Raw genomic sequence first — 25,136 nt, 5'->3', positions numbered from 1 at the left:
GCACAGTATCATACAAACTGAAGGCGCTCTAATATATTAGTAATGGCAGGCATCCATCAAAAGTACGGAGCTTTCCTTGCAAAATAAATCAAGATACTACGGCCCAAAAAGAGAGCAGTATTCCAAAAACTCACCAAGTCCTAGCATCCGTAATTAGTAACGTTTAGCATACACTTTATCGCCTGGCTGTTCCTTAATCGCCATCGGCTATAAAAGGCTATAAGAAATTGTGTAGCCAGCTATAGAAGCTATTGGAAATCTTACGACCGACTGTAGGTCTATGATATTTTGGAAAACAGATTCTACTGCCAATTTTTACTAGGGAACAGCGGTGGGGTGTTCTGTACGAATGCTAGGGAAGCACCGTTCTCCAGCGTACACTCTTAGGAGTGTGTTTGGGGATGGAGACATTGATCTTAAAATACTTATTCACGAGGATTTATAATTTCCTCATGGATAATTATACGGCAGCAACAATCGTTAATCTTTTGTCGGCTGTTGTCTTACCCAGATGAATGATGAGCTCCGGGTGTGATGTGTCGAACATACTCAATTTGTGTGCAGAGAAAAATGCTCAACATGTTGTTAAATATCTACCTCGTAGATCGTCAACAGTTGAATGTCAGAGTCTTAAAATAAAAGCTTCATCCGTTTTGAAGATACCAATGTAGGAGTTTCTCCGTGCCTCTGGTTTTAATGCTACTTCATTTAGATTTTCCATGAAAAAACTCTACTGGGCAACAGTGCGAGAACTTGAATGCGCTTGATTTACACAACGTCGTACGGTTTGTATTGCCAACTAAGCGTTTGAGATGCTTCGTTTTTCGATCGGACAGAGAAATATTGAATTGCGATCAGGTTTAAAGGTCGCGGCGCCGAACAAATTGGAACACTCTCGCGAACAAGTTTCGGTGATTCGAGCCAGACCCATGCCTGGCGTTCAACAGAGTCGGAGTCTGTGCTTTAGCTCGCTTCAATCAACAAATGAATCTCACGGCAAGACAAAGAAAAAAGTTAAGAGGACAAACGAAGGGCCAGCGAAAAATCTTCCGCTCTTCATTCTCCTTTTTAAGGTCAAGTCCCACGGTTAGTATAAGATTTTGGGCTTAATATGATTATCCAACTTTTGAAGGGATCCATGATCTTCTAATTAGGAATAGCTTTTTCTGCATAAAAGCATAAACTGCATAATCTTCTTACCTAATCAAAATTTAAATTATTATTTATTGTGAATGTTAAAAACTTAATACGCCAAATTTCTTGAGAAATTGGAAGTTCTTTTGAACTTTTTAAAGCTTTTTTTGTATCAGACTCATGGATGAAATGAGTTTTTAAATACATCTCAATAAATTGAGCCACTGAGAAACAACGCTGTCATTCAATTGTGACTTTTTAAAATCTGTGGTACTAAATTTTTTTGCCAGAAAGGTACTTTTGCATGATGTCTGTAAACAATTACTGAGTCTCCTTTTCCATTCAAAAATGACATAAAATTACCAAGGTGGTTATTGCAAAATAAAACAAAAGAAAACGAATAAAAAAAATTAAAAAAAAAAATTAATAAAACAATGAATAATTCAGTCTGAGGCTCGGATGATGGACATAGAACGAAACACTAGTTATGCCAGTTAAGTGTTCGCTTAGTTATGGATGGAGGCAACGAGCGATGATATAACGCCTTCGAGAGCAACAACTATTCCTACGCTACTGATGTCAATGTTGCATATACGTCCTATATGAAGGCGCTCAGCGTTGGCCTCTCGTACTTCTTCATACCGCATTGCGCCCCGCGGATGGGACCTGCTATCAGCGCCGTACCCCTTTATTTAAGAAGCTCTCGTCGACGGATTTTTTTCGTCACACATTATTTTTAAATGGAGAACGTCACGGATGAGGAAATCAAGTGACTTTTTTAAAATTTCGAGAGGAACGCGTTTAAAATTTAAAAATATCCTGGAATTCCTGGCACACATTATGTGTGTGTAATCTTACACTTTTAAACAAAAAAATAACCTTTGATAATTATTTGCTATTTCACAAAGTGAGAAGACTGTATATAAGAAGGGTTTTACCCACAACGACTGATATCTCAATTTTCTTGTAGAAAAATGTTTCTTTGCTTTATTCTTCATTTTCTCCTCCTCCTCATTATTCTACCTATGAATGACGGAAAATCTCTCTTATGTCTTATGTCTCGGGGTTATCCCAAAGTTTTCTATGCTACATTGGCATTTTGGACACTTAGCGAGGGTGGGATAGTAGCTAAATACAAGCTATTGGCGCGTCCTTTATCACAAAACATGACAGTCAACTTCTCACTTCAATCAGAATAGAGGTGGGCTTTGCGTGAGTGTGTGACACAGTTACGCTCGAATTTCAAAGAAAAGCTCAGACAGGAACAGGTGTAGCGATCATCGAATAAAGCCCTACAAGTTTCCAGACACAAAGAGGGGAGAAAGGTCACCGAATTGGGCTTGGAAGTGGGCGAATTTAAGCCGGCGGTTCGTTGAGCAATCATTCTAGGTGATGCCAACTTTACCCAATGAACAGTTAACAAGTTCCCAGCCTGAAAAAAGAGACCCCGCGAAGATTTCAACGCGGTATTTAGGAGTTTTTACGTGGTTAGCATTTGATAGACTACTTTGTGAGAAATTCGTAAGGCGTAAGACAAAAGTTCAAATTTGAGATTAATTACGGATTCTGGGAAATACAAATAGCAAACCAATATTGATGCGAATCATTGTATTTTAATTGCCGTTGAGTCTATTGATTTTAATTTTTAGCATGTCACTTTAAATTTTAATATTCTGTGAGTGCGCAAAGAATGGCTCACAATCAGTGCTCAAATTCACGCATATAATGATCATACAAGTGCACCAACAACGTTTTTAACCTGAATCAGACCTTTTTTTTAAGGTTCCAGATTGTAAGAACATTTGCCTGGTATCCATCCAGCAATGTAGGTACGCTCTTAAAATGCTCTATAACACCTAGTACATCTTTGTTTTCCTCTAAATTGATCATACTGGAAAGCTAGTGTTGGATTCACTTAAAGAAAGGCTACTTTTAAATAACATATAAGTAAAATGAACTCGAATTTCAAGAATTTGTATTTTTACTCATGAAAGTTGCAGAAAATAAATATGTTTACAGCTGCTTTTTTAGCTCCTAGTCAAAATTAATTTTTATACCTTATAAGAAAAAACTGGTATGTTTTTCGCAATTTATAAATTGATCATCCCCCTAATTTTTGCCTCTATAATTCTCCCAACCATTCTCCTTTTCCCCTGCCTAACTTTAAAATCGCGTCAAAAACTTCCAACACCTAAACTGTATTTGGCTTCAAACGCCGCTGAGCATAGTCATCTCTCCATTTTTCTTCAAGATTTCAACACAATAGACCTTTAGACAAGGTACGAAGTGAAGCATTCTGATACATGTTTCTCAGCCAAAATTTCACACAAAACACGATTGGCGCAACGAAAATTACTGAAATTAACTTTTAACCCTGATTTTTTATGTTTCTTGACGCGCGAATTCAAAATTTTCACTCATAAAAACATAATGATCTACGTGCGTCAAATCATGCACTAAACGTTGCCGAAACAGTCTCTGCGATATGGGAATATGGCAACCTCTACCTCGATACTTTGGCTCAGCCGTTGCTTGATGTTAACACTTTAAACAACAGATGGAGGAGAGGGAAAATTGCTCGATTTAGAGGCTTCAGATAACTGTTGTGGTAAGCGATTTGACTCAGGTTCAGTATTGTTTTTTCTATTGTGACCGGGCAGTTCAAATTTCCCGTCACCAATGTAAGATAAAAACGTTAATATCTTAGTTGGAAGTTGATTACAGTAAATATCAATGCAAGAATCGTATTTTAAGTGAAATTCTAATTATGAAACATGTATCAGAATGCTTAAAATCGTGCCTTGCCTGGTGGTAACGGTGTTCCATTATTGGTGGAATTGTTCAAAACTTCAGACAGTGATTTTTTCTCTTTTTCTCAAATTTGCCCCACAAAATAAAATTTATCCCCGTGATCTTAGTGACGCAGTAGGCTACCGAGGAACAGAAGCGTGGGATGTAATCTGCCGTGTTAAGGAAGAACGCCGTATGAACCTTCAGACGTTGCCACATTTCCCTCAATTAAACCTTAATTTACTGGGAAAATATTGAATTTTTCCCTTAATTTTTTCAGACGATTTTGTTCGCAATTTCGTATAAAATGTCTGAAAATTTCAAGGAAAATCACGCATAATCGTTCTCAAAAATACATGCTTTATCCGGGGCAATTTGGCAACTCTCGAATGTTCATACGGCGTTCTTCCCTAGCACGGCAGTAATCGAATCACTAGGAAACGCATTGAACTGACGTCCGGTCCGGATACGAGCGACAGCTATTGGGGCCCTCGATCGCGCGGCGGTGGTATCAAATCTAATTGAAGGCGCAATTTGTAGAGCGGCGAGCCGTGAGAGCGCACCTGTGCGCTTTCCGTCCCTCTTTGGCACCTGTTGGAGCCTTGTTCCGTTTGCCCTCCAGTTCTTAGACACCTCTCTCCTTCTCTCCTCTCATTTGGCCTTTTATCTTGTTACTTGCCCTTTGCCACGGCTCCTCCTATCAAGTGTTTCCTTCCTTTCTTACTCAGACCACTGAAAAGTATGTATTGTGCAAGACATCAAAAGCGAAAAATACCTATTTTTGCGAATAAAGTTGTCCGCGGGACATTTTCAGTCAACTAAAGTCGCCAGAAACAAAGCTTTCCAAAATTTTAAGAATTTTTTTGCCACAATCTAAGGAAATACGTAAAAATCTGCGGAGGGACCCAATATGTTGTCTGCCCAGTTAGGATCATTGGTACTCGACAGACGATGCCAAAGCGTAAAAAAAACACCATTTGGATTGCATTTTGCAAAAAGGAACCACTAGCATCGCAATGATGCTAAGGTTGTGCAACTTCATCTTTTGCGATACAATTGCGGAATTCGTGAAAAACTATGAAATTTAGATGGTAATTTTTGTCTTAAATTTACAGTTTTTAGCGAGTAAAATAGAAACTATTAAAATAATCGGGTTTTTCCTCCAAGACAAAAGAAGTTGCACAATCTTAGCAACATTGCAATGCTAGTGGTTCCTTTTTGCAAAATGCAATCCATTTTTAAGAATATAAAACATAGGAATATTGCAGAGAAGGACCTCGGGGTCATTGGCGAATCCAGGAGGTTTAATCGATTCTCGGCAGTGGCGTGGCGTGAATGATCGATTATCGATATTTCCCCATTTAAAGCTGTGGTAAAGAATCCATTATCGCGAACACCTTGTTCATCGATCCTTTACCATAGGTTTAAATGACATCAATCGATATATCGCAAAGCACGCCACTCCACTGATTCTCTGATCGGCCAGGAGCTCCCTGAGGAATGGATCATTCAACTTCGGTTTAAATAGAGGGAAAGCAGTGTTCTCAACCAGCTGGATTTTGAGACACCGGAAGATTTAAGATTTTGAGATACGCCTTTTTTGCAGATTCACCATGAGTACGTTACAATGTTTCACGACCGAAACTCATCCCATGTTGGAACGCTCGTGTCAAAAGAGTGGAAATCCAAACCCTCGGATTCTGGATTGTACCGGGCCCGCTGGAATAAGCAAGTTAAACTCTCATATCTTCCAAAAGATTCCCTGATTTTTCTCCCGGGAACTACACAAAATAAACAAGTTGCATTCTTTGTTCTGCGAGCAATACCTATGAAATCATAATGGTATCATAATATCTGCATTTTTTCCCTCCACGTTATTACCTCAGTCATTTTCGACATCGTTTACAGACTGGGCATTTCTACACTCTGCAAGTGTTCAAGCCCAGCGATTTCGTCCACAAAAATGAGCCCACTGCCCCAACGCGGATAGTGCAGAGTGTCACATAATACGTTAAGGACAGGGTGCACTAACCGTAACGGGTCTTGTTCGAAGCCCCCCTCCCCCTCATTGTCAGGTCTCGTCCCGAGAGTATACGGTTCAGACAACGGAAGCATATCAGACTTATATGTTCAACTGGACTCAACATCTCACCGTTGCCTTGCTCCAAGGACCAGATTGTCATCTTTAAAAAAAACTAATTTTAAAACGGAGAGGTGAATTACAGTGTAATTTGTGACCCTCTCCCCCAACTTCCTATTTGTAGCTCCATACGCTCTCTTTTAGTAAGTTCTCATTCGAAGACCTGACTTATTACTTTCGACGATTTTGATGTTTAACCATGTTCAGCTTCAATTCAGAAGTTCGTTTACACATGAAACTGCTAGCCTTAATATCTCTTTCACGTGGGGTTCGTAGGTGACGTGATGTGTGACATGTTGCGTCGTCGGGCCTACGAATTTCAACACATGAACTTTCGAGGGATCCAAATTAAACTGACGATTAAAAAATAAAAAAAATCCTGCGTTCAAAAGATCTTCGCCTTAATAGCAAAGATACGTATGTACTGAACCCTGAATAAATATCAATATAGTGCTATTTCATGAAAATTTTTGAGGACGGATCTTACGCGATTTTCTCCGAGTTTCGCAGAGTTATAGGACATTTCGTCAACGATTTTTTGTCCGCTCACCTGTTTTTTCTAGTAATTTACGTCCACGCGTTTTTTCGGCACGGGAGTTTTGGTCCACGTGCCAGTTGAGACCCAAAGTTAATTGGCCCACATGTAATACAAACGACATTTGCTCACGACGTTTTTGGATTAAAATGTATAATGTCTTGGAAGAATGAGGATTTGCTTGTTTTTTTGTTTTGTCAGTTAGATCCAACGGAGAATAATATATAGTTGAGACTTTTACTAAAAATGGGGGAGCGTCAATTCCATGAGACAAAATTCACTAAAACTCTCTACACCTCTTTGGTGTAACAGGACTCAATTATCTTTCAAGAAATTCCCACCTTGCTATACCTGAACTGGATGAACCTCTATATTTGCCTCAGCTAAAGGCTCTTAGATTTTTCCTGTGTGCGATAAGTATTTTGATTTATTTTGCGAGGAAAGATTTGTACTTTTAAAGGATGCCTGTCATTCTTAATACGTTCAATTTCGTATGATACTGTGCAACACCTCTGTTGTAAAATAGTTGGCCAGCGAAAAACGCGCATTGGCGCCTACAAACCTAAAAGAAGACTTCAAGCATTGTGCAATGCGTGAAGTATCCACTTAGGTTTGTAGGCGCCAAGGTAAGCATTGCGCAATGCGTGAAGTATCCCCTTAGGTTTGTAGGCGCCAGTGCGCGTTTTGTGCTGGCAGCAGTGCAGCACGTCGCGTCACTCCGCTTTATGCCAGGCTCTATTGCTATTTTTATACTCGCATAGTCAGCGTTTTTTAACTCATGATTTTGAAATGTTTGCCCACTCTGCATTGATTATTCTCATTTAAATTGATGGGAAAAAATATGTATCAATTTGTCAAAGGAGAATAATAATATAATGTGTGTTTTTTAAATAGTGTTGGTTCGGTGTTAAATTTAATGATTTCCAAAGCACTTTAATTAGTTTATACATTTTGTGCTTTTATTGTGCTGCAGCGAGGTGTACGCGCAACCAAACGCTCAGACGTATTTGACTCTAAAAGATCGATGTACAAATGGGTTAAAACTAAAGATTGCGTGCTTCTTGGTTTTTTTTTCCTTCTTTTATTCATTTTTGCAGTTTCTGTCGGCACAACTGCGGCTCATTGAGATTAATGTCGCTTGGAAAAGGTTTTACAAATATTTGTCACGTTTTGAAAATATAAATGTTATCAAAATGTATTAATAATTTCGTAAAGAAAAAATTAAACAAATAAAAAAAGTACCTATACATATATAAGGTATATTGTACATCGAATATTTTAAGGATAGAAAGAAAACCAAATATTCACCAATGACGATTTAAAAAGATGATTCAAAAGGAGAAAGTAATAACATTTCATTTAGAAAATGAGCAACCATAACAACACCTCCTTCTCTCTTAATTTCTCATTTCCATATTGTCAATATAATTTTACATACCGACTAAAATATAACGCTTGGGCCAAGTCACTATTGCTTATTTTACGTGTGGGTGTAGACTACTGGACAAAAAAGGTGCGCGGACAAAAAATCGTTGACAAAATGTCCTGAAATCGTTTCGCAGTTTTCTCTTGCAGAGTATACCTACTTTCGTGATTCGCATTGAATTTTCCATGATATTTTCATGATATGAAATGGACGAATTTCTGCAAAACGGAACTATGTTCATTGAGAAATGAGCCCTGAGACCCACAAGACTATATGCATAACAGGGCTCACGTCATAATGCACATAGTTCCGTTTGGCGGAGATACGTCCAAATAGTGTTTTTTTACGCGTGGTAATACGCATTTAATCCACACGCATACGAATCCGTGTATTACAATGATATATTCTAACTAGTTCTGGAAACTGAAGTTTTAATTTCAGCAGAAACTATTTCAGGTGAGAACATCTTTCGAAAGGACGGAGTGACGAAAATTGGTGAAATCTAATTTCCCGCGGTAAAAGCTCATACGAACGCGGAAACATACAGCACGTGCTTTGTAAGTTTATTTCTAGTTCTATGATTGTTTACATTTTCTTGGAATAATAATCTCATAGTCATATTAGATTTAAAAAAATTAAATTATTTTGATAAAATTTTTAATTTTCAGACTCTTGGGCCAAAATGTCTCGAATAGCAATTTTTTCCAGTAATACCCATGACTTACTTTTCGACGCTTATAAACTTAAGTCCTTCTAAGTCAAAATGGTGATTAAAATTAGACGGACAGATACTGGACAAGTTAGTGAGTCAGCACGATATAAGAATATAGGTCAAAAGGCATAGAACACACACACACTTACTGATGGGCTCTATATAATTTTGATCAGAGTCTATATAGGCGCATGAGGCAGGTGGACATGGATTTCTGCCTTGACCCATTCAAGCGGGTTCAGTCGCGACTCTGACACTCACATGGTAACGTGAGACTCCCGTCCATGAGAGAGAGTTACACTTGACCAATCGCGAGTAAGCTTCGCGCTCATTCGACCTTTCAATAAAGATCGGCAGTTTTTTCAGCAAGAAGAAGAAGAAAAAAATTAAGAAATAGAAGAAGAAGAAGAAGAGGAAGAGGAAGAAGAAGAAGAAGAAGAAGAAGAAGTAGAAGAAGAAGAAATGTCTTATTTCTAGAATAAAGGCAAAAAAAAAATCGGAAAGTTAATCGTTTATCCTGAATTTTTGTAACGGTTGTGAATTAAATCTCATGAAAATCTGTCCTCCGTACTTTTATGCCCTGAATTCATTAACGATGAAAAAAAAATCAAAATCTCAATCGACAAGAAAAAAGTCTGATTTTGAGGCGTAGGAGTCGCTTCTGGAATCTGGGCGTTTAACCGTAGAGGAGCCTGTATAGCTTTGTCTATGAATTGCAAGGATGAGCCGGCTCACAGTGAATCGAGTCAATCAGAGAAGTCGGACATGAAATGTTTGACTAAAACTGCCAATTTTGACGTTGAATTTGTCAAATGTTGAATTCGAAGGGGTGCCTCTAAACGAAAATTTCACGAGGAAACCAATGAAACCACTTTTACAACCAGGGCCGGATTTACCTACTTGCCGCCCATGGGCCGCCTGTTTTTTGCCGCCCCCTTCTCATTCGTTTTGAAACATCAATAAAAACCATCAAGTGAACGTGCCGGAGGGGGAGGGGTGCATAAGACGCGTTTACCTACTCGTGTTGAGTACATTTTTTGCGAAAGCCCTGTTAACACTACTAGCAAAATTTCGCGGAACTTGGCGCGAAAGTTAAGTTTTGTAAACATATCTCTGTAAGAACAAGGTCCTCCATTTATAAGAAATGAACCAAAAAATTGAAAGAATAAACATAAATGTGGTTTAATAATTTTAACTTCCGCCGCTGAGCCGGGCTGATCGCACCATGTTTGGCGCAATGCGTGAAGTATTCCAGCAGTCTTGTAGGCGCTACGCGTTTCACGCCAACTGCTCCTGACCGGCGCACTGTGTTTGACTCAATGGGTGAAGTATTCATGCAGTCTTGTAGGCGTTAATATGTGTTACATGTCGACCGCAGTGCCGCGAGGGCTTGTCCTTTTCATCTCAAGTCCTCGTCATCATTCCTCTCTGCGCTGAGCTCCAGGCCAAATTGCGTGTTTAGTCCCTCTCTTAACTCGACTAATTAAAGACGCTGTCTCTTTTATCACCGAAAAACGATAAAATATTACTATGTTCTCAGGAAAGAGAGATTTTGTCCCCTTTTCTCATTGATAATTTTTTTTTCTGGATCCGATTTTTTTATACCAACATTTAAAAAAATTACAAAATTTACCGCTTCCTATCTTTGCCGCCATGGGCCGGGGCCCATGTGGCAACCCCCTTAATCCGGCCCTGTTTACAACCATAAAGATTTGTAGGAACGAATTTATAAGCTTTAAAAGTTTCCAAATTTCGTCGGACCTCTCTCATTGCCTCGATCCACTGTGTGGCTGTCTATACTGCCGTGCCAAGGAAATTTGCCGTAAGACTATTTGAGAGTTGCCAAATATCTCCCGATAAAATGTGTATTTTTAAGTAAACTGATTAATATTTTCCCCTGAAATTTTCAGACACTTAAGGTGAAATTGCGAACGAAATAATCTGAAAAATTGGAAGAAAAATAACCATAAGTTTTCTCAAACATTCGTGTTTAAACAAAGGAGATTTGGCAACGCCTGAAGGTTCATACGGCGTTCTCCCTTAGCGAGGTCTCGATAAACGATCAAATTCCCGAACCAATTGCCATCAAATATCGGGAGTCATCAGTCTTAAACTCATTAATTTGCTTAATTTTACAATGAAAACCTGGCAGAAATGTTTCCTGAGGCAGGAAATGATGAATGGTGGTACTCCAGTCTGATCTTACTTTGAACAAAATAGTACGGCCCGTCAAAATTTGATGGTAGATGGTGACCATCAGTCATCGGCATGTCTACTTTGATCGGACTTGGTTCGGAATTTGATCGTCTATCCAGGGCTGCACGGGAGTATGGTAGTGGATGGTGGTTGGATTGGTGTGGTTGTCTTACCTCCTTGTGAATGGGCTTGCTGACGGTGTTCTTGTTCTGCAGATCGATGAAGGTGGGCGGCTGGGGCTTGGGTTTGAGCTGGACGAGGACGGGCTCGGCGACCGGCGGGGCGGTCGTGATCCCGGAGACCGGGGGCACGATCGAAGCCGCCGTCGAGGAGACGGAACCATGTCCGTGCCCCGAGGACAGCGCCGGCGCAACGATGAAGTGCGCCATCCCCCGAAAACGCACAGATCACTCCTCCGACCTGAAACAGAAAGGCCCCAAATCCAAATAAGCGAATTTTTGCGAAATCAAATATCATCGAATTGATCAGTGCTGAGTGATGCCTATGATCGGTGATAGCAGGAGCCAAGCAGAGTTCAGATTTTTTTTAAAATGAAATTAAGAAGAAAATAAGAAAACACCGAACACCAAGACACAGCAAATTGCAAAAACACCAGACTTGAATTGACAAAACACAAAAACAGAAAGAAATAACGAAACAAAAATTCTGGTGAAGGATGAAGTTTCTGGAATCGATTGCATGAATTCAAAAATAGAATTCAAGTCCCGAGGTAAATTCGAAATTTCAAATTGATGGATTTCAACGGTCTCCGATGAGACCAACGAAGGGTTGAATATCATTAAAAAAAATTGCACAATCGTCGAATATCATTTGACAGTGAATGATATTCGAACGCGAAAATGTGCTTAATGGCTCAGTAGTTGCGCTCGTCTCAGAGGCAGGCTTCCAGAATTTCATGAAAAATAAAATTTTAAAAATCTCACCTGAAATATTTCATGCAATTTCAGAAATCTATAAAAGATATAGAAAAATATCGGTTCCTTCTCATGTATCGTAAATTGTAAAAATTGTGACTTTCTTCTACTTTTGTGTGTTCGAGTGTGGGTTGCATATGCATCGTGGTAGCGACACCCTTAGTTTCCTCCACCTTGATTTCATCCAAGTTTCACGTTGCGAGTAACTGGTGCAAATGTGTGTCTCACTGACTGATGAAAGCAAGATGGAAGAAACCAAGGGTGTCACTACCGCGGTGGATGACGTCATAAACCGAATATTAGCGCGATATTCTCGATCAATATTGAACGTTTAATACAAAGGAATAGAAGCCACCAAACTCAAAAAAAAAAAAAAAAAAAAAAAAAAAAAAAAAAAAAAAAATTGAACGTAGAAAGTTACTGTTTGGACGGATCTCATTATTTTTAGCTGACCTGCAAGAATCAAGCATCAAAACACAATTTTGTGACCAGCGCAACTGACCCATTGTCAACTTACACACGTACTCAAAACACACTGAAATAATAGCCTTTGCCAGATGAGAAAATATTACATTAATGTCATGTCAGTTTGCCTTCAATTTCAGTGTAGAGAACACGAGCTTTAACGTGCTTGAATAGTGGTATCAACGTGAAATGCCACGCTCATTCGCTACACACTCAAATAGCTTTTCATCCAACTGGGAGATCTTACTTTAACACCATACCATTTCGCCTTCAATTTTTCGTGTAGGCAATAGGAGCTCCCGCGTGGTCGAATAGTGGTATCGACATGAATGGGCAGGCTCACGCTAAAAAGTAACTTTTTGCCAGAATGAAAGAGGTTGATTTAACGCCTTATCAGTTCGCCTCCAATTTTTAGTATAGGCAACGAGAGCTCCCATGTGGCCGAATAATGGTATCGTCGTGTAAATTTATATTAAAACGACTTTGATTCCTTTAAAAACTTTCCAAGCAAAAGTGGGGAAATGATCAAAATGGGTAACCGTGCCTCCCGCAAAAGTCTGTCCACAATTTAATCTACTTTTGCCACCAATATCTACATCAAGTTTTTTTCCCCTCTAATATTTTGTAAAGATCCTCTGCAGTTATAAGAATTTTACATATTGTACACAAATTGCAATAGAATAGATGTTATGAACAACCGAGTTTTTCATATTTTACATATCTTATAACATAATATAGCTACATCAAGTTTTGATTTAAAAAAAAAAAAAAAAAAAAAAAAAAAAAAAAAAAAAAAAAAAAACTGCAATGCTAACTACTAAACTACTCTTCATCTCCGATCTTATGAAGTATGCTCTGGAGTTATTATATACAAGGTGATCCAGAGTTAAACGGGCAGACTGCAGGAGCCGGGGTGCCCCCAACCCCCCTTATTAAAGTGAGATTTCGATTTTTTTAAGATCATATTTATGAGTACAGGGCAATGTACACCAAAATACAAATTTCAATGAGATTTGGTTCACAACCGCTGCCAAAAGTCAGGAAAAATTATTTACTCTCCGAAATTGAGGGGGGAGGGGCATAGCTCCGACTGGGGGCACTTTTGGAAAAAAAAAAAAACTTTATACAGTGAAAAAGTCTTATTTTGACCCATAGAACACGCTCCTGACCGTTTAACCTTGGATCACCCTGTATATGTTTGTCCCTTTTCCCAAAATGCTTAAGGACGGAGTGGCTTAAAATAAGTTTCATCGATATATATGTAGCAGATATCTGCACGTCATCTTGTTGGGCTCCGAACGACGGCCGTTGTCATGACGCTGCTCCAAACTCTCTTGCCAACTCGCGGTGCTATCCTAAAAATTCCAAGGCAAAATACAAGGAAAATCCTCGATACGACGCGACGCGGTTGGCTGGAAATATGACACCCCCCCCCCCTCTCACTCCTATTTCAGTTGCCTGAAGTGACGATAACCAATAACACTTGAACTACAGAACCTCGAGGCGGCCGCTGAAAAGGGTGACTCGGAGCTTGACATTTACAAGGGTGGTTTTCCTGATTTCCTTTATTTTTTTCCATTGTTTTCCATTTTCGACGCTCGAGCGAGTTCCTCGGAGATGCTCCATCTGTGATTAAAACATCGGAATAAAAGGAACGCAGCCCATAGTGTCCTGATATCCTCAGAAAATGTCGGTGTGAACTAAGGGAATGAAGTTCTGAGGGTTAATTTATTTTTATTGGAGGTACTTTTTTATCTAGGTAGGACAAGCAAGGGCCTCCCATGAATTTTTAATTCGATCTTTTTATCATTTGATCATTTTTACAACATTTTTATCTTTGAGCAATGGGCCAATTGCGCTGGGCACAGAATCGTGATTTGATTCTTGATTCTTGTAGCTTACCTAAAAATAATAAGATCTGTCCAAACAGCAACTTTCTACGTTGAATATTAACCGAGATATCGCCCTTTGAAAAGTCTAGTTTCTGACGTCATCCATCGCACTGGTGATGTTCTTGGTTTCTTCCACCTTGCTTTCATCAGGCATCGTGACGCATATTTCACTGATTATTTGACGTGGAACTCGGATGAAAGCAAGGTGGAAGAAATCAAGGGTGTCACTACCGCGGTGAATGACGTAAAAAACCCGACTTTTAAAAGGGCGACATCTCAGTTAGTATTGAACGTAGAAAGTTGCAGTTTGGACGGAATTTATTATTTTTAGCTGATGTATAGGAATCAAGCATCAAAACACGATTCTGTGACCAGCGTAATTGACCCATTAAGGACTTAAAATAAGCCCATCACCAACAGCCTCCGAAGTATATGAACTCTTTAAAATTGAACCCGCCGATCAGTTAATTAGTTTGAATGATCCGGTTTGGACTGTATTTATTTATCACTCATTTAATTACTCAATCATTCATTATTCATTAAATTGAATTGATTTTTTTAGCAGGCAAGAATCTCATCAAGGAGCCTTTTATCCAGTCACTTAAATATTCATTATTCATTAAATTAATTTATTTCCTTTTTACAAGAATAGACGTAGTGGTTCTGCATTTGTTTAAAAGTTTCGCGATTTTTCTTCTTGAATGGACAGAGTTTCCTCAAAACTTTTCAGTTTAGAGTCCTTGTGTTCCGAAAGAAAAGAGGCTGTTACGTCTCAGTCACAAGGAATGAGAATAGAAGGGGACACCCTCTACGCAAGGCGTAGATGCAACTATTCCTGCTGCGCGGACGCCTATGTTGCATAACAATCAATTGAAGGCGCTTCGAATTATCTTGAGCCTACATCAATACACGACGTTTATCCATCGCACCAGCGCAGCGGCCTGATTATTGACACCATGTCGGCACGACAAGACAAGACATAGCCCTACATCTTAACCATGCAATATATCGCATGGGTGCAGTGGCGATTCCCCAAAGTTCGTGACACTATATTTCCTCCGTTTAAACCCGTTGTAAATAATTGATTCTTGGTCGAGCAACCTGCTTTGAAAAACATCGATTGTTTTGCATAAATATAAATGAACGCAGTACAATGTTGCCAATTTGGAAGAATCGTCCCAGTTCCAATTTGCGATGGGCGTGGGTGGGTCGCGGCGCTGGCTGACATCAGCCCAAAGTTCGCCGCTGAATCTGAAACGTCCCACGGAAATGGAAGGTGCCTCGTTTCCTAATCTAATTGCTTCATGATCATGCACCGACAGCTTGGATAGAACCCTCCCGTTATTATTCCAGTATCTGCGCACTAACAAGCCTCCCTTGCTCTGAATTTCTCCAGGACACTGTTGATGTCCTTGCTTGAGGGCTCACATAAGGTGTTTAGAGTTGAGGCAATACTGGCAGCTAATGACAAGACAGTGGGAGGGCTCATCTTCGAGATTAGTCCACTGTTACAGTGTTGAAGGATAGGGTTTACGTCTCGCGTGAAGCTCCAAGGTTACATGTTGAATTTACCATACCTTTGTGGCACTCTTTGGATATTGGCCTTCTTGAAAAAAAAAATGAAATTGCTAATTTAACAATTTTGTAGTTAAAAAAGTGCCCGACGACGTGCTTCAATATAGATTTTACAATAAAAGAATACTAATTTAACCACCCCGTGGTTAAATTAGCGTTTCACTATTGTAAAATGTGCATTTGATGCATGTCGGGAATATTTTTTAATAATTTAACTGTTGAATCCGCCATCCATTTTCTCATTTGTTTATGTATACCTACGCTCTATGACAATTTTTGTCCAAATCGGCATACAGGGTCATTCCTTGTCAACTCAACTAGGCCCGGTATGCCCGATCCCTTTCGATTCGGCTGAAAATTGGTCTACTGGGTCCTTAAACCTTTCTGAGAGACTAATTTGAAGCGTTATTGCTCATATCTAACGCACCGTTCGCGAGATATCGACCCCCAAGGATGGGGTGAATTTTAGCGATATTCAAAAAAGCCCGTTTTAGCGATTCTCATTTTCTCAACTTCCTTCTCTTTGACTCTCTATGGCGAGACTCCGTATCAATCCTTAATACTTACCTACAAACAGCGTTTTTAGATCAACTTTGGATGTGAATTCTAAATATGCCATCGAAATTGAGCTAATAATTATTTAAATGGCCGTAATTTAATTAATTTACTTAATGCTACGGAGAGAAATATTTTCCCTCTGGAACAATAAGCTACTGTATGGGAGGAAAATGCTTTTTCACCCGACCCATTAGTTAGTGCATGGGCGAGAAATGTCTTCTCTCCGGAGCAAATAATTAGTGTACGGGATGGAAATGTTTTCTCTCCTGAGCAATTAGTCAATGCTGCGGAGAGAAATATTTTTCTCTCCTGAGCAATCAGTTATAGTGTTCCGGGGAGAAGTGTTCCAGTGTTCTCTCTGGAACAAAATGTTACAGTATTGGCGAGAAATGTTTTCTCTCCATTAATGGAACTCGGTGGTTTTGGCATTTAATTTTTCCCAAGTGTAACCCTTTATTGTTCATCAGGTCTTCTATGGAAATGAGAGTCCTGAAAGCGCGAAGCTCACCTCGCCCTGGCGAGAGCAAACAATTGCCACGCTTTCTTGACTGAGTTTTTCGTGGAGAGAGTGCCAGCATCGGGGCCAGTGGCGTGGCGTGCTTTGCGATATATCGATTGTTTTGCCATTTAAACCTATGGAAAAGGATCGATAAACAGGGTGTTCGCAGCGAACACCTTAATAATCGATTCCTTACCATAGGTTTAAATTACATATCAATCGATACATCGCAAAGCACGCCACGCCACTGATCGGGACTCGGAGCGCAAGCAATATGCTGAAAAGTTGGAACTGGGGCTCCCGTAATGGGCTACTCAGTCACTTTTGACAGGCTTGTCCCAGACTGAATCGATACACTACGTTTTGATCGCCGCAGGGATACACGGATTCAAGACAGCCACTTAGCCCCCCTCCCTTCATTTTCCTCTACAACATTTACAAGTTACCTCGATATACTCCCTTTTGACGTAGTGGGTGTCTCGGTAAATAGATCCCTATTTTCCCCCTTCTTTTCGTAGAGAAAGCGCATGTTCATGCATTACTAAATAGGAATCAGCGTGCCACCACCGTGTTGGCTTCCATGAAAGGGGGTTAGTGATCTAGCTGAGTGCGAACTTTCCCGTCCCCGGGAAAGTTCCCGGGGACGGGAAAGTAGAACCGAGAACCTTTAACAGAAAAATACGCATCGTCATCTACCGGCCGAAGTGTCACAAGCTCCATGCGATTTTTAAAAATTTCCGCCGCCATTTTTTTTATTTTTTTTTTACAGAGAAATCGGTCGACGAAGCTGTCGAAAATTTTACTGAATTTTCTCTGTGCTGCCGATAAAACTCAATGAAATTTTCGTTTTCAAATTCAACCAACAATTTCTCTGGAAAAAAATAAAATGGCGGCGGAAATATTTAAACTTCGAATGACGCGTGTGACACTTGGCTGGAAGCCTATGACATGAGGGCATTAGAGAGGGCATTTTCCGTCGAAATCCTAAAATTCAATATTTCTACATAACTCGACAAGTCAAGAGGCGCATACTGTAAAGTTTCCCTTCGCGAGCTAAGGTTTCTTTTTGTGTACCGTCATCATAATTGAAAATCATCGATATCTCTTCTGAAATTTACAAAACAACATTTCCTGGCAGAATACGATAATATCTTTGCTGAATACACATACATTATGAGGCCTCGTGTCCTCAATCCTTTACTTCTGTGAATTTGCTACCACTTATTTGAGACTATAGCACTACCATATGAGACTACTCATTGTGTAAATAACTAAAACTTTAGTTTCTCCCCAAACGTCTGAGGAAACCCCTGGTAAAAAATGGCAGTAGAATCTGTGTTCCAAAATACCATAGACCCACAGCCGCCTGTAAGATTTCCAATAGCTTCTATAGCCGGCAACACAATTTCTTATAGCCTTTTATAGCCGATGGCGATTAAGCACAGCCTGACGATAAAGTGTATGCTATCCGTTACTAATTACGGATGCTAGGACTTAGTGAGTTTTTGGACTACCGCTCTCTTTTTGGGCCGTAGTATCTTGATTTATTTTGCGAGGGAAGCTCCGTACTTTTGAAGGATGCCTGTCATTCCTAATATGTTGGAGCGCCTTCAATTTCGTACGATACTGTGCAATACCTCTGGTGTGAAATAGTTGCTTCAAGCGCGGACGCTGCGGCGCAGGCGGCGGCGGGCAGCCAGCGCGAAACGCGCATTGGCGCCTACAAACCTAACAGGGATACTTCACGCGTTGCGCAGTGCGTGAAGTATCCCTGTTAGGTTTGTAGGCGCCAGTGCGTCGCCGCTCCGCTTTGTGTTAGGCTCTAATATTTAATCTCGCGGAGTCAGCGTTATTCAACTCATGACTTTGAAATGTTTGCACAGTCCTGTATGAATTATTCTCATTTTAATTGATGAAAACAAATATGTAGTAAAGGAAAATATAATGTGCGTTTTGTAAATATTATGGTGATTCCGTACAAACTTGCGGATTTAAAGAGGAGATTTAATTAAAATATGGGTAAATAAGGCTAAAAAATTATTAAAACACTAACACACAGGACGTTTCGAGCTGTTACCAGCTCATTTTCAGCTGCGAAAAAACCTAAAAACAAGTAAAAAATTCGGGCTATGTTTTTGTGCTTTGTTCTTGCGGATTTACAAAGCACACGAATTTCTACACAATTTCTTATAGCCTTTTACAGCCGATGGCGAAAAAGCAACAGCCAGGCGATAAAGTGTAAAGCCTGGAGACAGGAACTATATCCCGGCTGTTTAATTTTTTATGGCTTCGTGTAGCCCGATCGTATGATTTTTTCCACTTTCTACAGCCAGCTATATGATTTTCTATCGCCTTCTTCAATCGGCTATAATAACTCCTATGGTATTTTGAAACGCAGCTCCTATCGCCAATTTTTACCAGGAACATTTACACAGCTGAAATTTACATCTCTGTTGCTTTAAACGTTCTCTATTCTCACCAAAAACCAGGGTCATATAAGATTTAAAATAGTTAACAGGGTTCATCCTTACCAAACTTGAAAGGTTTGTATGGTGACTTTTTTGGTCATTATAGTTCAAGGTTGCCAGATTGTGGTAAAATGTGAATATATTTAATATGCGTTTAAATTGGGGATAAGTGCTAAAAATCAGCACTTTCTGGCTACAGAGCCATAGTTTACATATAAGCTGTTACTGGATGCTGCAATGATAAACCTAAGCAGAGTTTGAATCAGTTCTTCTTCGTTTTTTTTTCCCATGGCGATAAAATTCAGAGGAAATCAATGTAAACCTCTTAGGGACCCACGCGCGACCGCCGGCCCCGTAAGAGGGATTTTTCCAATTCGGTCTCGAACCAATCCGGCTTACGATTTCCGCATTCTCGGGGACAAGATTTATTTGGACCGGGTTTAGAAAAGAGGAACGAAGCCAAGTCACCCGTTGCCAAATTTAATTGGGCAATTTAATTTTTTACAAGAGAACGTTTGTGCGGATTCCTCAGAAAATTTGAGCGAATTTGCTTCCTGATATGCAGAAAATTCACTGAAATTTGCTCAAAAATCCACAGAACCGTTTTCATGTAAAAAATACAATCATCCAATTAAATTTGGCAATTACTGATGTGGCTTGGCTCCTTTCAGCTTAGCGCGGTCCATTTAGGATGCGCTGGTAAGTGAGTCGAGCTACTCAAAGAAAATCAGCATTTCGTAATGGGATTGCAGATTTTTTTTTTTTTATTTTTACCTATTATAATTTAAGAACGCCCATCAAGGTGTTTGCCGATAGTTTGTCAAACGGGATCTTGTTTGCGCGACAAACACGTGACTTGTCAATCGTCATGAGCGAGGATCAGTGATGACTCTCGGAGGTTTTATATTAGAGGTCAATAGTGAAGGGTCTGATTTGGTCCATAATTAGGTCTTATTTCAAAGTTCAGGACTAGCTCTTATAGCCGGCTTCAGCGGACTGGACCTAATTTTGATCAAAATGGTTTATTATTGCAATATTGTTACATGACAAGTAAAATATTTTTAAGACCTGTAAAATCTGAAAATAGGATGTAATATATTTATACTTCTATTACGAATGAAAGAAAAAAAAAACTTTTGCTCCGAACGGCTCCGAGAATGTTAGGCCATCGATGATCATCGAAATCCATCGACCCGACAGCTAGACCTAGGCTGATGATTGGCGAGACTGATGAGCCAGACTGGGCCTCTGCGCGGACTTGGAAATAAAATTCGCCGAAAGGGCGGTCAGAGGAGGGAACCAAAAAGGGGGTTTACCTGGAGGGCGGTCGGCAGGCCATTAGCCGGTGACCAGCGAGGGCAAGGATCGTAAACAAACCGCGACGGGAAATCAGCGCGAGGGTGGCGCGGTGTGCATGGTGGCGGGCGGTGAAGAACGGATGTACACAGGACTCGCGACCGGACGCAACGGGTATCTCGGCCGAGGACTCGGCTACTAGAGCTTCGCCGCCGGGTCCGCAGTTCGTTCCGCGCAAAGAGCATGGCGCATGACGCGTAGCCCCCCCCCCCCTCCCCCCTTGGCCCCAGACCCCACTCCGACGCAGCGGGCGGGGGTGCCAGCTCGGGGTTTTGGGAGTTGGGGGTGGGGGGGGGGGGTTGGTATGGGGATGAGGGAGATGGGTGAGGGCATGGACCAAATATGACGGAGCCCGGACTCGGCGAGGTTGACTCGATTCCTCCCCAGTGGAATTCAGCAGACCTAATTGTGAATTCAGCAGAAATAAAACCGTGTCACATTTCGAAAAGAAAACTCGCTGGGAGTAGCTTTGAGTTTCGATAGCCACCCAGTGACTGGAAGTCGTTCTCCGGGTGGAGGAACGTAACTTTATTCCAAGGTTGAAAAATTGATTCAAACAATTAGATTCTATACAAGGATGTGCCTTCGCAATCTTTGTCCATAATTTGTCTGATTTTACATGAGACAGGAGAAATAATTACTGAAATTTTCAATTGAAAAAGCCTGAATTTTTCTGGTGAAAACGCAATTTGTGAGGGTAAAGTTGGCAGAATTTGAAATGAAGTGACGTTCTTCCGGAAACGACGATTTGATCCCGACAAAAATTTCAAGTGGAGCGAATAATTTCGATTTAATTGTGAGATTAGGTATTGAATGCTATCTGCAACATTGACGCGAATAATTAACAGTCGTGGGTTACAGACCAGAAACACGTATCTCCGAAAACACGTACCTATCTCCGAAAACACGATTTTTCAGGAGAGTGAAGCAACTTTCTAACTTTCTGCCAGTTGGCAGTACAAACGTAAAATTTGGTGAAAATAGCAAAAGTAGATTTTTTTTTTGCAAAATAATGTCACCAGTTACGAGGTACAATAGAAATACGTTAGAAATATACGCGTTTTTGGAACTAACGACTGACATCCATCATGAAGATACGTGACTCTGGAATCAGCGATTAAGACTTGTTACTCCCTTCCATTTAAAATCATCATGATTATAGTCAAACGGTGAATAAGACATAGTAAATAAATCGACTTCGTGTTTTCGGAGTTGAAAAGTACGATGCGCCTTCACTTTACTACGTATGCAATCTTTGAGCCTCGCCAGCTCCTCTGGCGCTCTCGTCTCAGTAATTAAAGGCAAGTTTTTGCGGCATAGCTGTCTATAAGTTTTAGCTGGTAGAGGCTAAATGGACTAATAGAGAGCCAGTAGACTCTCACTTGCATTCAAATTATTATTCAGTGATGTTTTACCCGCAGGGTTTGGAAAACGGGATTGGATTTCGGGGAATAGTTACATTAAGGAGGCTGCAGCCTCTGTGGTGAATCCCAGGTGAGAGAGAAAAGGAGTTTCCGAGGTTAGAGGAGAGAAAAGGAAAGTAGAGGGTCTACATTAAAAGGAGGTAGGTAACATGTAAATCTAGTTGCTCTGTTTTGGAAGTTAAAGGTGGAAACAGGAAATAGGAAGGGATCAGCGAAAGTGTTAGGTGAAAATCAGAAGTGGGAAGCGAAAAGGTGAAAATCAGAAGTGGGAAGCGAAAACCGGGAAAGGAAGAGAAAAGTGGAAGCTGAAAGTCAAGACCGGAAATAGGAAGTGAAAACAGGAAGCGGACGGTGAACTCTTTTTCTGCGAGAACTAACGATTTTTGGAAGTAAAATAAAAGACCATCTTTCTCTGGTTTCGTTTAAGAAATCTATGAAGCGTCAAAATCTGCTTAGCAACACTAATGCATTCGATCGCTTCTACCAATTTTGATCCATTTAAGGCAAGACTTTTTTTAACCGAGGGCAGCCCAAAAATTAAAAGCTCTCTGCTAACACACGAGCCATAATAATGCATTGACAAATATCTCTGACAAGGCCGTGATAGCCAAAAGTAACTTCCCGACTTGTTTCGGCCATCTCTTCAAAGTAGGTAAAATGGTAGGTACCTATACATTTAGCAGCCAACTCAAAATCGACAAAAATCTATAGGTACCTACGTGTTTTTGATCTATCACTCGCGTAGAGTAACACGATAGATTAGAAAGCACGCGCGGTTGCTTCAGATAATATTTTGATGAAGTGTCGATGCATAAAAAACGCCTTCATCGTGAAAAGATACTTCCTAGCGTGGCCGCGGAAGCCGAATAGATGCATCATTTAAAAACCAACAGCGCACCGTTAGACAGTACATTACTTAGAAGGTAAATGCGGTTGTTTCGAATGATATTCTGATGATGAGTATCGACGCATAAGTAACGCCCATTGGGAGAAGATGCTTCCAGCCTGGCTGCGATTATTTCCAACAAAATTACGCTCCTGATGACAGCTTTTCCTATGAAGGGATGGCACTGACACAGTAGGAAGATGTCTTTAAGGGCAGGGCAGGATTTACCTACTTGCCGCCCATGGGCCGCCTGTATTTTGCCGCCCCTTCTCATTCGTTTTGAAACATCGATACAAACCATCAAGTGAACGTGCCGGAGGAGGAGGGGTGCATAAGGCGAGTTTACTCGTGTTTGGCACTTTTTTTTTGTGAAAGCTCTGTCAACATTAGCAAAATTTCACGGACCTTTGCGCTAACCGTAGGTTCCGTAAACCTATCTCTGTGTGGACAAGGCCTTTCATTTACATCAGATGAACTAAAAAATTATGGAAGAATAAACATGGATTAATAAGTTTAATTTCCGCCACCGCGCCGACCGCACTGTGTTGGGGGCATTACGTGAAGTATCCCTACAGTCTTGTAAGCGCTATGCGTTTCACGCCGACCGCTACTGACCGCACTGTTTTTGACGCGATGCGTGAAGTATTCGTGGAGTCTTGTAGGCGCTATGTGATTCCGCCAACCGCTGCTGACCGCACTACGTGTGACGCAATGCGTGAAGTATTCATGGAGTCTTGTAGGCGCTAATATGTGTTCCATGCTGACCGCCGCGCCGAGGGCTTCTCCTTTTCATCTCAAGTCCTCGTCATCATTGCATTGCTCTCTGCGCCGTGCCGCTCCAGGCCAAATTGCGTGTTTGGTTTCTCTCTCATCTAGGCTAATGAAAGTCTCTTGTATCACCGAAAGACAAACAAATTTGAAATTACTATACTTTAACTCTCAGAAAATGAGAGATTGTTTCGCCTTTTATCTTTTGTAATTTTTTTTCTGAATCAGATTTTTTCTCGATACCTACATTTGAAAAAATTACAACATTTGCCGCCCCCTAAATTTGCTGCCATGGGCCGCGGCCCATGTGGCAACCCCCTAAATGTGGTCCTGATGTCTTTAGTTTATTTCACGAGAGAATTGTTTTAGGCGGCGCTTTAAAAAATGGAAAGATGCCTCTTGAAATTAACCAAATATTATTACATTACCTTAGGGAGGGATACCTAATATGCATTCAGTGAATTTTTGGTTTCCTCGCTCACTCTCCTCCGCGATTGAAATATATCTGCTCTCTGCGTTAGGTATACGTTAATTAAACCTGATTGGCTGAAAAAATAATCCGCGCGGCACTGCGCACTGACAAAGCTGAAATAGGTGCATTTTTACAATAAAAAATCAGAGAGTAAGAATCTAAAACTCAGAAGTGGTCTTTTGGTCAAATCAGGGTCAAACAGTCTAATTGACCATCTCCCCGGAATGAAAACTCTGCAAATTATTTTATTTTTATATAAGTTGAAGATTAAACATTAGAGATGTAAAAATAACACATTTAAATGGATCAGCCCATTTACTTGAAGCTTTTCTTTTTTAGGAACATAGGTTTTCCCAGCAGAAAAATATTTGCTGCTTAATAAATTTTCAGAGCACTTTTTTTTTTTCATTTATGCTACATCAACTTTTGAAATTTTTAGCTTTGAACTTGTTTTCTTCAGAGTCACTGCACTGGATGTGTAGTGTGTTGTATAGAAGCTCGACTGACACTTCCGTTTAGGAAAGGAATTTTTTGGTTTTAATGCATAAATTGGCTTTAATTTTCTAATAATTTATTTTCTTACTTGAAAATAACAAACAAATATAGAAAAAGGACAAGGAGAAAAATAAGTACGGCTTGGACAAAAATAGACACGAAATCACTGATAGTTAACTATTTACTTAAAAAAACTACTTAGTAACAAGCACCAAAACATGATGTGAACAGTTGTTCAGTTCATTTCATTATTTTCATATTTTGATTTTCTTTCTTGAGGTTATAGGTTTGGTAGAAAACCGCGGGAAGATGGATACGACACTCTAAGTAGTTATGTGGTTCTTTGCCTCTTTCCCTCGGTCATTTCTGTTCCTCCGTCGAAAAGAGAACATCACTCGTTGCGAACGTGG

At 40.2% G+C, this 25,136-nt stretch overlaps 1 protein-coding gene across 2 annotated transcripts in view; it reads right to left on the bottom strand.

The window, feature by feature from the left end:
• The window catches only part of LOC109035694 (uncharacterized), a 99,113-nt gene extending 78,285 nt beyond the window's left edge, over positions 1-20,828 (bottom strand). For both annotated transcript variants that reach the window (XR_011899631.1, XM_019049402.2), the window contains exons 1-2: positions 20,642-20,828; positions 11,107-11,353 (exon numbers count right to left, since the gene is read on the bottom strand). Coding sequence is in view for 1 of the 2 variants with exons in the window: in XM_019049402.2 (XP_018904947.2) it covers positions 11,107-11,322 (216 nt within the window). In the remaining variant the exon portion in view is untranslated. The remainder of the gene's footprint in view (positions 1-11,106; positions 11,354-20,641) is intronic.
• Positions 20,829-25,136: the final 4,308 nt, after the last annotated feature.

This window comes from Bemisia tabaci, chromosome 3, assembly GCF_918797505.1.
Source record: "Bemisia tabaci chromosome 3, PGI_BMITA_v3".
Lineage (NCBI taxonomy): Eukaryota > Metazoa > Arthropoda > Insecta > Hemiptera > Aleyrodidae > Bemisia > Bemisia tabaci.
Note: the sequence above shows the minus strand (reverse complement) of the source record. Positions and strands in the feature narration are given on the sequence as shown.